This window comes from Rhinopithecus bieti, unplaced genomic scaffold (assembly GCF_001698545.2).
Source record: "Rhinopithecus bieti isolate Rb0 unplaced genomic scaffold, ASM169854v2 scaffold_15336, whole genome shotgun sequence".
Lineage (NCBI taxonomy): Eukaryota > Metazoa > Chordata > Mammalia > Primates > Cercopithecidae > Rhinopithecus > Rhinopithecus bieti.
In genome coordinates this window covers 2802278-2816768 of record NW_016808678.1, presented here as the reverse complement: position 1 = coordinate 2816768, position 14491 = coordinate 2802278, and the positions used below count along the sequence as shown (strand labels likewise).

General features: G+C 36.9%; 1 protein-coding gene across 20 annotated transcripts in view; it reads right to left on the bottom strand.

The window, feature by feature from the left end:
* Positions 1 to 14491, bottom strand: part of MFF (mitochondrial fission factor) — a 32802-nt gene that overhangs the window by 12207 nt on the left and 6104 nt on the right. For 13 of the 20 annotated variants that reach the window (XM_017886973.1, XM_017886977.1, XM_017886985.1 and 10 more), the window contains 2 exons: positions 13308 to 13477; positions 5619 to 5707 (listed from right to left, as the gene is read on the bottom strand). In XM_017886973.1, coding sequence (XP_017742462.1) covers positions 5619 to 5707; positions 13308 to 13477 — 259 coding nt within the window. Of the gene's footprint in view, positions 1 to 3165; positions 3241 to 5618; positions 5708 to 13307; positions 13478 to 14491 lie in introns of all 20 variants that reach the window. The other 7 variants (XM_017886970.1, XM_017886971.1, XM_017886981.1 and 4 more) reach the window with 1 other exon arrangement.

Below are 14491 nucleotides of genomic sequence, written 5' to 3'. Positions count from 1 at the left end.
TATGAAAACCACGTTTTTCAAAGACTGCTTAGAAGATCTAAGCCAAATCTTAACATACAAAGTAACTAATCTATCAAGCCTGATTCACCATAGGATTTAGGCCTAATGGTGTCAAGATAAATTCAAATTTTCTGATGCAATCTCATGACTAGTGACCTTAAATGTCCATCCAGAGACTGGTAATCTCTGGGAATCCATATAAACCAACATTATCTACTGATCCATGGTAATTGGCCAAACCCATACCGGGCATTCCAGAAGGGTAAAAACAAATAAACAAAAAAACCCATCCTATCTGTGAAACAAAACTATACGTTAGTCTTACACTCAGAATTCTCTTTAGGCAGCACTGTGAAAACCTGAAGCCCTTACTGCTTGTGAGAATTAAAAATGGCCAGTTCTGCACCAACATAAACAAACAATTCATCTGACACTCTTCTTGATAGAGCAGTCAGCGTTTAACTGCCTAAATTCACTTAAGCAAGTTTTAAAGGACCAATCAGTACTTTGCCTCTGCATTTGGGGGTTTAAATTGAACACTTTGTGTATCATTCTGTATTGATAAATAAACTAGCTACATACTAACATATTAAAGGCTACAGTAATCAATATTTGGAATTACAATCTTGGGGCAACAGCATGAATGAACGAAACTCAAATCCATGAAAAAAACTTAATGGATTTTGGTCCATTAAAAATTAAAATAGAAGTGTTACTTCTCTAAGAGAAATCCTTTTGCGGGAAACAAACAACAATGAATTGTTTCCTTAAACTGTAAAAGTACAAGTATTTTCTGTCCATACATAGGAAATGAGGATGTCATCTTATAAAACAGTCAAACTATAAACTGACTTCAGATTAACTGCGAAGAGTTCCTAAGATGGAATGCGGAAGGGTAGATTCTAAAACAATCTATAAGATCTCTCTCAATTCTACGATTTTACGATCACATGAAATTGGAATATAATGGGAAAACACCTTACATGATCCTCAGTTGTAATTTAACATGAAAAATACTTATGTAGAAAGATAAAAGAAGAAATTAAGTTTTATCAATACTAGTAAAGATATTTATTTCATCAAAACCAGCATCAAAACATAACTTGAGGTTCTAGTTGTTTCTCAAAAGAAATTAACATTTCGAAGATTAGTAAAAAATTTAGCTTTACATTCATGTGTACGGCAATCCTCCATAAACAGCAAAAACAAAATCGGGAGTATTCTTTTTTTAATTGATGACTACTTTTGCCAGTGTATGTACAGATTAAATGTCCTTGTTTGATAACACATAATTCCATCTACAGATGAAATGAATCACCATAAGCTTGCCAAAACTACATTAGTAATTAAGGCAATAAATAATTTAGCAATTCTCTTTCCTTTTAAAACTTTAAGCAGTCTTGTTGGTCTTTTTTACAAATAAATGTAAAAACAAAAAAAGAATAAGCTACATTTTAGCAATCAGTTTGACAGGAGCTAAAATGTACTACACAGGTATCAGCTGTGGAGGGAAACAGTGATTTCACCTCCATCCACTCTTGGACCCAACCAAGGTTTAGTGACTTTCTGTTTCTGCTGTTTTGACAAGTGAACTATTGTGAAAAATAAAAAAGTAAACATACTGCAAAGGCTCTGAGAAGATCAAGTAAATGGCATTATATATATTAGTAATTTAATAAAAATGTTCTTTGATAAACTGATTCCAGTGAGATTATAAAACAGCAAAGTCCCAACATTACCTTTTTAAAAGAAAAGATTAGAAAAATTTGAAGAAAGCACTGATGTTCACCATGCTTCATTAGTAATAGCTCTACCTCATGCTTACACGAAATCTTATTACGTAAGAGTTAAGTAAACAACACCAGGGCTGGGCACAGTGGCTCACACCTATAATCCCAGCACTTTGGGAGGCCAAGGTGGGCAGATCACTTGAGGTCAGGAGTTCTAGACCAGCCTGGCCAATATGGTGAAACCCTGTCTCTACTAAAAATACAAAAATTAGTCAGGCATGGTGGTGTGTGCCTGTAGTCTCAGCTACTTGGGAGACTGGGGCAGGACAATCGCTTGAACCCAGGAGGCCGGAGGCTGCCGTGAGCCGAGATCATGCCACGGCACTCCAGTCTGGAAGTCACAGTGAGACTCCATGTCAAAAAAACAAACAAAATAAAACAGAAAAAAAAAAAAAAAAAAAAAAAAAAAAAAAAAACAGCCAATGCCAGAACTAAAATTGAAATAAAAATTTACTTGGCATAACTATGTCATTATTAAAAGTTAGTTCAAAGTCAGGTACCTCTTTCTCTGAGTTTTCACAGGAATAATGTTTCTCAAACTGTGACTTTAACCTCTTCAGTGAGGTATCAGACTCTTCCAAAAAATAGGGTAAAATAATAAAGAGAAAAAATTTTCATCAAAACACAAATATATTAATTTCTCTTGGAATTTTAAATAGAGAGGAAATTTTAACATATTGCCACTATCTACGGCAACTGAATAGTTCTGCGAAGCATAATAATAGAACCAGAGTAAGAGGAAAACTGTTGGCTATCGGTGTGGTTTCTTCTGCTGCTTAAGAACGCTATTAGCTATTGATTCTTGTATTATACACCAAAATGTTCTGCTCTATGAGTGAGTCATTCCCATACCTTATTTTGTCACACGGAAAAACGGTGGGTTTAATAATAGCAAAAAATGCTTCCAAGCATCATTTTAATCTATGGGATTATAAAATAAATGACAAACCACACTTATTCTTCATTCTCCTTCAGGGACAAGATAGAATAAGGACAGTATGCTGAAATTTAAAAAAAAAAAAAAATTTGGGATCACTGAACCAGGTGAAGTTGAATCTGTGGAGAACTATTATGCCAACCAAAGCAAAATAAACAAAAAAGGAGGCTTGGTCCTTATGTGCATATTATATTCCATGTTCCTTTCACCAATACATGCAAAATCATATACAACTTCCTTTAGTTGGTCTAGTTATTTTTTTCCTTAATAAAGTATATAATGACAGTTTGAGAAATCCTGAAACAGAGGTACTAAAAAGCCAAACAGGAAGATAATTAGGATAGCATATGTCAATTACCTGGTCAATAGATTAGTATTAACATAATCCTTCAAAATCAAAACAACTACTTGTGAAAAGCAGAGCAGATAAAATCTTACGTGTACTCCGGTGCAGAAATCGGTGCCTGGAACCTTGAAATTTTATTTCTTGGGGCAGAATCTGATCTGTGCCACCTTAAATAATAATTATGCTTCTTTTACATATTCAGCTTTTATAACACAAAGAAAAAGCTACATCTGATTTTACTGTTCAGAATACACTTTTGTGCTAATAGCTGACGATAATCTTATTGCCTCTTCAAAGTAATTAAGAAAACAAAGGCCAGTGCTCCTGCTCTCATACCCATTCGCACTTTTATTCTCAAAGCCACGGAATAAAATAAAGTGGAGACAGGCAAAGTTTCATGCACTCTGATGCACAACAATTTCACGTTACAAAGAAAACACTAAAGTAGGTAAAGATAGTAAGAGTTTAATAATTATTGTAATAGAGGTATTATATCAATTGTTTTTTCCTTACTACATTAATGACACTGAATAATATGTTCGTTACACACAATTCTAAAGTTAGTAAGATGGAGATTCTTAAAGACAAATTGTAAAGTATAAAATTAACAACAGTAGGGAAAGAAAGGAGAAAGTTACATTATTAACAAATTACATCTATAACATGGTAACAACCATAACGAAAAATATGGTTAAGCAATGTTAAGTGTTTCACTGTGAAAATGTATAAAGATTCATTACTTTTACTACCAAAAATGAGATTCTCAGTTTTATTAAAGACTGAAATGGCATTTTAGAAAATGTCATTAAAGCAACTTAAAAAAAAAGAAAATCAAGTATTAGTTAATACTGTAAATCTTTTCTGTTACGAGGAACTGATGTTATCGGGTAAATGCAAAAATATCTATATCATCTACTCTAAATCATACTTCACTGGACTGGTTTTCATACATAATAAAGGGGTTTCCTTTCTCTTCAGTTGAATGCAGCTATCAATAATATATACTTCGGGAGAAAAAATAAAAGTGGTGCTATATTACAATAATCTTGTTTTTATTTTATTAAATAAAATGTCAAAGTAGCTAAGAACCTAAAGAGTAAGCCACATCTTTATAAAGTGGAAAAGCTTACTAGAAATCTTTGTTGCCTTGGGATAATGTTACAAAAAGGAAATAATTAAAGCTCTTGAGTGTATGTTTAATCACTCTGTAAAGTAGATCAAGAAGCCACCTTAGCCATAAATGATACAGCCTCTTTACTGTTTATGTAATACATTTGGAAATAGTCTAGAAAAAATGGATCTTGTGGACCTGCTGACATCACTGCCAACCAGATACCTCTAGGGAAACACAATCATAAAAAATGTTCTATTACTAATGGCTGAATCTTGCAGCAAGCATTCCCTGAAGGAGATATATATTCATTTTAACTCACTGTCTTCCTACACAGTCTTACAGAATAATTTTAACTACCTTAGGAGATATTTCAATATTCTCCAAGAAATCAGAGCAGTTTTAGTTCTCCTTTCGCCTAACACAAGAGAATGGAATTTCCATAAGGCAAGCAAATAAATTATATAGAAGTTAGAACTTCTTTGCTCTTTCAAAGCAAGGATAAAAATATTTGAAAAAAGAATCCTCTATCTTGAATATCAATGACCCTATCCCATCAAAACTCCTTCTGTATCCCTATACTCTTTAGAGAGGTCCAAACTGGAGATTAATATGCTATAATATAAATCACTGTATTGTTCTCTAGTTATTTTGTAAATAAAATTAAATGTTTTGCTTCTATCTAGATTTGCAAGCTCTCAGAAGAGATGTATCATCTCCTGATTCTTTCAGCTTCTGTAGAAGCTAACATGATGCTTGCCATCGTATGTGGTTCATGAGTTCATGAAAATTGGCCAAAACATTAATGAGGAAGAAATATTAATTTATATAATCTATTTAAAAAGCCACTACTGACAATGACTTTCTGATTAAAATTCTGACCAGTTTTCAAGGAACATTTTGTTTGTAAAAACCCATTAATTTTAATAAAAAAGTAAAAAAGCACTAACAGTAATAGATCTTGTGGTAGCTTTAAGATCAGAATTTGATAATACAACCAAATGAGAAAGAAAGGTTTAAACAACTAGTCTTTTAAACAACACACTTGTATTTTTTGAAAATGAAAAGGACCAAAAAATTCAATGAATCACAAAGGAGAAAGCTAAAAAATACTTTTGGAAAGAAAAAAATTCTACCTGTCTTGCCACACTGTTTAACACAGCTCATTAGAAACAAAGCTGGAAAGGACCAGTTCACCATCTTATGATAACTTCATTAGCAAATCATACGACACAGGAAAGGATAAGGTGACTGAAAAATTCTCAGGACCCACAAAATGGCCAGATTTGAAGACTACAAAAGTATTACAAAACGTAAACTTGATGGAAAACAAATTTTAAAAACTACAGGAAGTCATTATTTAGAAAAACACGGGTACACAAAATATCCTGAGAAAACTTACAAAGGAGATACAATGCTAGTGCTTCTACTCACAGAGAATCATTTCTGACCAGCTGTCCATTTTGGCGAACGGCATTTTCACTCATAGACCGCTCTCTTTTTAGTCTGCCAACTGCACGGATCTGTTAAGGCACAAAGACAGGGAAGGAAAGAGAAATATTCTTAGTAGCCTAGTAGCTGCTTAGCATCAAAAGAACCTCGATACAAGGCTAGTCAAAAAATTTACAACGAACTAAGAAAAGGCAACCAAGAATTGCTGCCAGGCAGTGTATTACTGACAGACTTGCTTTTAAAAAAAACAACACATACCCTTACTATAATGCAGATAAACAGGAATGTCTATTTACTTTAAGAATGCTACTCTAGTTTCTAAGTATCAATATTACTTGGTGCGATCATTATTATTTGTTTAATCTTATGCTGTATACTTATAAGAACAATTTATAAAAGTGTTTACAGGCACATATAGGAAATGGAGAGTATCTGTATTATAAATAAACATTCCTGGCTTCTAGGGTTATAACAAATTCAGATTTGGTTGAATATTTGAAAACCAGACTAAAAAAGTATCTAGCTTAGTGGCTTTGGCATCGCAGAATGGCTGCAATCTCTGATCCCACACGCTCTTCTTACAACATGTATCTTTGACCTTCTTTCATTAAGAGACAGGATCTGTTTCTTCCCCTTGAAATTCAGACGGCTGGTGACTCCTACAGAATGATGCAAAGTGACTTCTGAGGATAGGTCATAACAGTACAGCTTCTGCCTTTCTTTCCCCAGCTTGCTCATATTTCGAAGAATGGCACCATGATACAAGGAAGGCCAAGTAGCCACACAGTGAGGCCATGAATAAGTGCACCTGCCGACAACCCTAATGGATGTCCCAGACAACAGCTAGTACCAAGTGACATGTGAGTGAACAAACCTTCAGGTAACTGCAGCTCCAGCTGTTGAGTTATCCTTAGCCTTTGAGACTTTGTACCTTAGGCTCCAGACATTGAAGAACAGAAACAAGCTTTTCCCTTTATGGCAACTGCAAATTCCTAACCCACAGTATGCATGAGCAAAACATAGGCTTGTTTGTTTTAAACCACTAAGTTTAAGATGATTTGTTACATAGAAATGGATAACTAGAACAGTGGTAATCATTAACTTTTCTGCTTATTTAAAAATACTTTTTTTTTTTTTGAGATAGGATCTTGCTCTGTCACCCAGGCTGGAGTGCAGTGGCACACTCATGGCTTGTTGCAGTCTCAGCCTCCTGGCCTCAAGTGATCCTTCCACTTCAGCCTCCCAAGTAGCTGGGACTACAGGCACACATCACCACACCTGGATAATTTTTGTATTTTGTAGAGATGGGGGTTTTGCCATGTTGCCCAGGCTGATCTCGAACTCCTGAGCTCAAGTGTTCTGCCCATCTTGGCCTCCCAAAGTGTTGGGATTACAGGTGTGAGCTACTGCGCCCAACAAAAATACTTAAAAAAACAAAACAAACAAAAACCCCCCAACTAAAATAGCCATGGCAACATTATGGTTTTATTTTGGGGGTTTTTTTTTTTTTTTTTTTGAGATAGGGTCTTGCTCCGTCGCCCAGGCTGCAGTGCAGTGGCACAATCTTGGCTTACTGCAAACTCTGCCTCCCGGGATCAAGCAATTCTCCTGCCTCGGCCTCCAGAGTAGCTGGGGGTGTGCGCCACCACACCTGGCTCATTTTTGTATTTTCAGTAGAGACGGGGTTTCACCATGTTGGCAGGCTCATCTCGAACTCCTGATCTCATGATCCGCCTGCCTCAGCCTCCCAAAGTGCTGGGATTACAGGCGTGAGCCACTGCACTCGACTGACATTATGGTTTAAAAAAAATTAAACTTTATAGTAAAAAACAAATAGTATGTGAATTAAAGGACTTGAATATTAAGATTTTCAAAATATCAATCAATATTTATTGATGTTTTTGGTCGGGCATGGTGGCTCACACCTGTAATCCCAAGTGGATGTTTTTCTTCTTTTTTTTTTTTTTTTTTGAGACAGTGTCACTCTTTTCCCCAGGGTGGAGTGCAATGGTGCTATTTCAGCTCACCGCAACCTCCACCTCCCAGGTTCAAGCGATTCTCATGCCTCAGCCTCCCGAGTAGCTGGGATTACAGCGCATGCCATCTCGTCCAGATAATTTTTGCATTTTTAGTAGAAACGGGGTTTCACCACATTGGCCAGGCTGGTCTTAAACTCCTAACCTCACGTGATCCATCCACCTTGGCCTCCCAAAGTAGTGGGATTACAGGTGTGAGTCACCATGCCTGGCTTGGACGTTTATTTTGTTTCATTCTGAGATTTTTTTTTTTTTTAGACAGGGTCTCACTGTGTTGCCCAGGATGGAGTGAAGTGGCATGATCTTGGCTTACTGCAATCTCTGCCTCCTGGGTTCAAGAGACTTTCATGCCTCGGCCTCCTGAGTAGCTGAGATTACATGTACACACCACCATGACCGGCTAATTTTTGTATTTTTTGGTAGAGATGGGGTTTCACCATGTTGGCCAGGCTGGTCTTAAACTCTTGACCTGAAAAGATCCACCCACTATGGCCTTCCAAAGTGCTGGGATTACAAGTGTGAGTCACTGCGCCTGGCCTCAATGCAAAATTTTAAAATGTCTTTCAGAATCATCTTTCATTGATTATGCACTTACTTTTATTCATCCCTGAGGCTGAGAAAGAGTTTCCTAGGTTCAAGCAGCTTCCTGGAAGTTGGGTCACAGGGTCTAATGCTACATAGTTATATAACATATAGCACTAGACACTCTGCATGCATGCATACAATTCTCCTTTAATATGCTTACACCGCAAGTTAAATTTGATTGTTCAAGTAAATGTCCTCTAGGTTTTTTGATGGCCGATTCTCTCAATCTGTTCAAAGCCCACCTCTTCTTCAGGAATCTACTCAGAGCCTTAGTGGTTTTCCTCTATACTCATCCCCATTTTCTGTGAGACTTTTATGCAGAAAGGGGAAAGGTACAAATGAACAATGTAGACTGAACAGATGGGATAAATATCTTCCCTCCCCAACATGTTCAGTGTCCAAAATTTAACATCATGAATCACAGGGAGAACAGTTACGCCAGTGACTGTGGGTTTTGGGAAGGACACATGGCTCAATTTGTCAGGAGTGACGAGACCATGCTTGTGGTAAGAGGGCCATGAAACTGTATCTGTACAAAGACTGTGAGTGCACATCTCTGAATTTTCCATGCAGGAATGTGTATACATATATACAATTCAGCTTTTCCTTTTCTCTCCAGACTTTTGCTCCATTCTGCTCATTGCAGTCCCAGCTCCTCTTTCCAGAAGTAACGAGGAAGGAAAAAGAGCTCAAGAAACCATCACCAAACTGTGATCAGACCCATATTCATAAAGTTCTTGATTTTCCAAGCTCCCGCAGGACCCTTTTAAAATATTCACTCAGTCCCTGGGAGCCCTTCTGCATTTGTTTTAGGATATGCCATTTAGCTATGGTTTTTTGCTTCACATCCTTAGCGTTGTCATACCAACTGAACCAGGCACCAATAACCATCTGCTACTTCTTTACAGTAGAATCACAGGTCTAGGGCCTTCTGCTAGACATTCATGGCTTTTGTGTTATCCTTCAGATTCTAAGATTGCTGCTTTCTAAGTATGATCTGTGTTAAGGGTGAATCTAGCTGGATATTTCTTCTACTCCTTGAGCTCTGGCTGTACATTTGGGACATAACTGTTGTAGAATTTGGCATCCTGTGGATGCCATTTGATGGCTTCTGTATAAACCTGGCATGGCTTGGAGATAGTTCCATTTCTGAAACCACTCAATGCCTTTACTCTTCCAAAATCAGGTCAGGGTTTATATATGCCAATTGACTTTGCTCCTTCCAGATTAATTCCTAACTATTGACAGTTCTTGTACATCTGCGGTTCAGTGCTCTTCCAAAGGTTTATTATAGAAATGAATAGTATTCTCATACTTCTCCTCTTTGAAGTAAGAGATGCCAACTTGGGCAAAAGCTTTTACTCTCTATCTTTAGTCTAGTCTGTTTTTTCCTCCAACGTCAATGGACTTCTCACAAAGTTTTTAGGGTTTATTGTAGCTGATTTTTTCAAAGCACATCATGGCTTGATTGATAGGATGTAATGGCAGAGTGCACATCTTTGACTTGGTCCCATTGTTCAAGGCTGCGTCAAATCTTCTTACAGTCAGCATTTCCAACTCTTTCTGTATAGTTCTTCCTTCTTGTTCTCTGGAAGATCCTTCCCCACTGGCTCCCATTTGGATTCCTTGATGAGAAGAGGTGGTAATGTCACTGTCACAGCTTCTTTCTCCTCATTCACACGGCCCAGTCTCTTTGACACTAAAAACTGTCATGATTTGGGCATTTTGCATTTCACGCCCAGATCACACACAGTTGCTTTGTTAGTTGATTTCCAAATATTGGTGGAGATCAGGCATATTGGAAGGGTTTGTCAACTTCCTCTCTTCCAGCCAAGCCTCCAGATTTTTAAACCCTCTTTAAGCTAAGCGATTATTTGTGTTATATTTTAAGCCCTCCTCAAGAGCTCACCCGGATTCTTTAAGCCAGTTTAAGAAGTCAAGTACAATTGCTTTCTACAAATTTACCCCTTACATCAATCAGGCTTTCAGACAATTTTATAGGCTTCCTCATAAGCCTTCTCCTGGTAGTCTCCTTTCTTGAGATAGGTCAGTGGTTTTCAGTAGGGGGTGATCTTGCCCTGTAGAGAACATCTGGCAATGTCTGGAGGTCTTTTCTTTTTTATTGTGGTAAAACACACATAACATATACAATTTTAACCATTTTGAAGTATACAATTCAGTGGCATTTAGTACACTCACAATGTTGTGTATATCATTACCACTATCTAGTTCCAGAATAGTTTCATCAGCCCAAAGGAAACCCCATACTGATTAAGCAGTCACTCTCAATTCCCCTTTCCTCTAACCCCCTGGCAACTACTGATCTGTATCCTGTCTTCATTCATTTGGCCACTCTGGATATTTCATGTAAGTAGAAAAATGCAATATATGGCCTTTGCTGTCTGGCTTCCTAAACTTTACATGTTTTCAAGGTTCATCCAAGTTGTGGCATGTATCGGTACCTTTTTTTTTTTTGGAGACAGAGTCTGGCTCTGTTGCCCAGGCTGGAGTGCAGTGGTGCAATCTCAGCTCGCTGCTACCTCCGCCTCCCGGGTTCAAGTGATTCTCCTGCCTCTGCCTCCGGAGTAGCTGGGATTGCAGGCGTCCACACCACCATGCTCGGCTAATTTCTATAGTTTTAGTAGGGTCTCACCATGTTGGCCAGGCTGGTCTTAAACTCCTGACCTCAAATGATCTGCCTGCCTCAGCCTCCCAAAGTGCTGGGATTGCAGGCATCGGCCACCGCACCCGGCCAGTACCTCATTTTTTTAATGGCTGAATAAGCGTTACTATATGGCTAGATCATGTTTTGCTTATCCATCCATCGGCTGATGGACATTTTAGTTGCTTCCACCTTTTCGCTATTACAAACATTTTTGGATATCATGACTTGGAAGATGGTAATGCCATCTTGTAGATAGATACCACAAATGTTGCAAACATTCTACAGTGCAAAAAGATGGCTCTCACCACAAGGAATTTTCCAGTCCAAAATGCCAATAGTGCTGAAGTAAAGAAACCCTGGCAACTACTGCAGAATGATTACTACAGAGCAAATGTTCTGGGGATCTCACTTTATAGACTCTGACTAACACCTGAATGGATCATCAATGTTATCAGCACTCAGGGTCTTATTGCTTCTCTATTTCAGTCAATTTCTAGAAGCTACTAGAACCCTGGCTCCCTTACCCCTTCCGCCCTTGCTCACGGTAGTTGAATGCTTGTTGAAGGCTACTGGACCCTTCTATAAGCTTGTATAAACTTAAGTTCAAACCATCATCTTTGCTTTCAATAGGCAGATGGTATTAATCTCAAAAACTCCTCTTTCATTTCAGGATCTGGCTCCTGCCACAGGATTTTAACTCTTTCCTAACAATAACATTTATACATATTGAGCGTTTAACATGAATTAGAACATGTCCTTACACGCATTATTACATTTAATTCTCACAATAATCTTATGCACTTGGCATTATTTTTATCTTTATTTCAGAGATAAGCCCTAGAACTGTTAAATAACTTGCCAAAAGTTATGTGGTTAGTAAATGGCAAAGTAGGTCTTCCAAGTTAGGTCTAATTCTCACACAAACTTTTTTACCCCAGTGTTATACACTCTGGGCATCTATCACATTTGACTAAATATCACAATTAACGCAGGAATGAACCCTGTACAGTCTTAAAGCCTGGGTCTACTGAGGGAAATCCCAGCAAACTTTCTTCACTCACTCTTAAAATAATCACTCAAGGAATTGCTTGGGTTGCTTTCAATCAGTTAGGAGCAGCAGAAAGATCAAAAGAAAAACCCAAAGAATACAATAAAGAACATTTCTTTCCTGGCAAAAACCTCACTGGAAGACAATTATTTTCACAGGTATAATTCCCAAGGAACTCTGGGGAGTTAGAAAGCTGGGCCTCAAACTGAGAGCACACTGGATACTTTTGTTTTATGTAACCATCTTGGTAACTTTCATTATTTTCTGCTATTAAAGAATTTTATATATTCTGTGTGTGTTGATGTCTTTTCCTCACTCATATTACTGTCCTGCTGAAACCAGACAGACAGCAAACTTTTTGAATGCAGGAACTACGTCTCATTAATTCTTATACTGCATATAGTATCTCAGAGATAAAAGTTAAAAAATGTTTGTTAAATAATACAATTCTCCAAGCGTCTTAGTGCCTTTCTGTCATGTAAAGTCTCAGATTATTGCTTTTCACCAAACAAATACCTAGAATATCCAAACTGTGTGCATATTGCCTCAATTATCTCAGCAGAAACTTACAACCTAAGAACTAGTCCTAGCAAATTGCATTGCCCCAGACAGTATGCGGGCTTTACCCTCTTTGGAAAGGACTACATGCAAAATGAAACCGGACACAAGCAATACCATCATTAATAAAAACATATGTTTGTACATTGTCTTATACTAGCTTCATGACAACATGTTAGCAGTTCAGAAGGTATATGAAAAAGATGCAACTCCAGAAATCATCACAGCAAAGAAGCTTCAAAGCTTAGCTGTAAGTCAATGGCAAAGGCAGGATTTGAACTCTGCTACTAACACCTTATTAGTCTCCACTGCTACATTTAGGTCAACTGGCATATTAATGTAATGCAGTATAGGAGCTAACTCAGTAGAAACTTTTAATCAAGAAGCGAGAATGGGTAGTGTCAAGGGAAAAAGGGCTTTCTTTGCCATGTTTGCTAGACTGATTTTATAACAAAGTGATACATTTACTTTTATTGCTAAACTCCCAACTTTTCTTATTATTTAACAAGTAACACCTACCCATAAAGGCTCTTTCTTCAAACCACAGGAACTTAATAATACTTTCCACAAAATTTACATTTTCCTAAAACATAACATTCAAATTTAAAAAAATAGCATAATAACTTATTTGGTACATTTGTAAATTAGAATTATTAGTAATGTTCCATATGGAAAGCTTTCACGACATATTGTTAAGAATATGATAAAGCCTCTTCACTCTTCTCTTTTACCTTTGTTTACATTATTTCAAATTCTGGTGATATTAAAGTTCTACTTACTTCTTCATTTTGAGGGGTTGTAGGAGGTCTTTCTAAATCCAGAAAATCTAGTGGTCTTTCACTTAGCGTAAGTACACGAGGTGGTGTTTTTAGTGCCAGGGGTTTAAAGGGAGTTGACTGAATAAGGTCAAGATCTGCTGGTCTTGAAAATGAAACATCTTCATTATTTCCTAGGAGTTAAGAAAATAGACAAAGAAGAGAAAAGCGGGAGGTTTTTTAAAAAGACAGTGTTTTTTGTTAAAATGTATTTACCTTCTTCTGCTTTTGAATTATACCTCCCAATGAGCATTAGTTTCTTTCAAAATATGCTTCCAGCATACTGGCATTTCACTAATATTTATCACTGTGGTACAGAAATAAGAAATTATGCAATGCATGATATATAACCAAAAAAACTGATATTTAGAATATATAAAACTCTTACAACACCCAATTTTTTAAACTGACAAAACATGTGAATAGACACTTCACAACGAATATATATAAATGGCCAAAAAGCACATGAGCAGATGTTCAAAATTATTAATAATCAGGGAAATAGAATTAAAATCACGAGATGGCACTGCACACCCACTCAAACAGCTAAAATTAAAAAGACTGACAATACAAAATGTTGGCAAGGACGTGGAGCAACTGAAACTCATACATCACTGATGGAATGCAACACCGTACTAGAATTTGGAAAATAGTTTAGCAGTCTTTCAAAGTTTAAAATAACTTGTAGTACATAAACCAGCAATTTCACTCCTAAAGATATGAAAACATATGTCCTCACAAAGACTTGAACCTGAATATTCACAGTGGCTTTAATCCTAACAGCTTCAAACAAAAAGCAATCAATGAATGAAGATGAATGGATAAACAAATTATGGTGTATCCAAACTGAAATATTACTCAGTAATAAAATGGAATGAACAACTGATATATGCAACAACAGAAAGAATCTCAAAAACATTACACTGAACAAAAGAAGCCAGATAAGAGTATATACTCTATGATTCTATTTACATGAAACTCTGGGAAAGACAAATCTAGTCTCTGGCTATAGAAAGGAGACTATGGTTGCCTAGAGTTGAGGGGAAGGGACTGAGTGAGAAAGAGACATAAGGGAACCCCGCAGAGTAACAAAAATGGTCTCCATTTGGACTGTGGTGGTGGTTATATGGGTGTTTACTTTTGTCAAA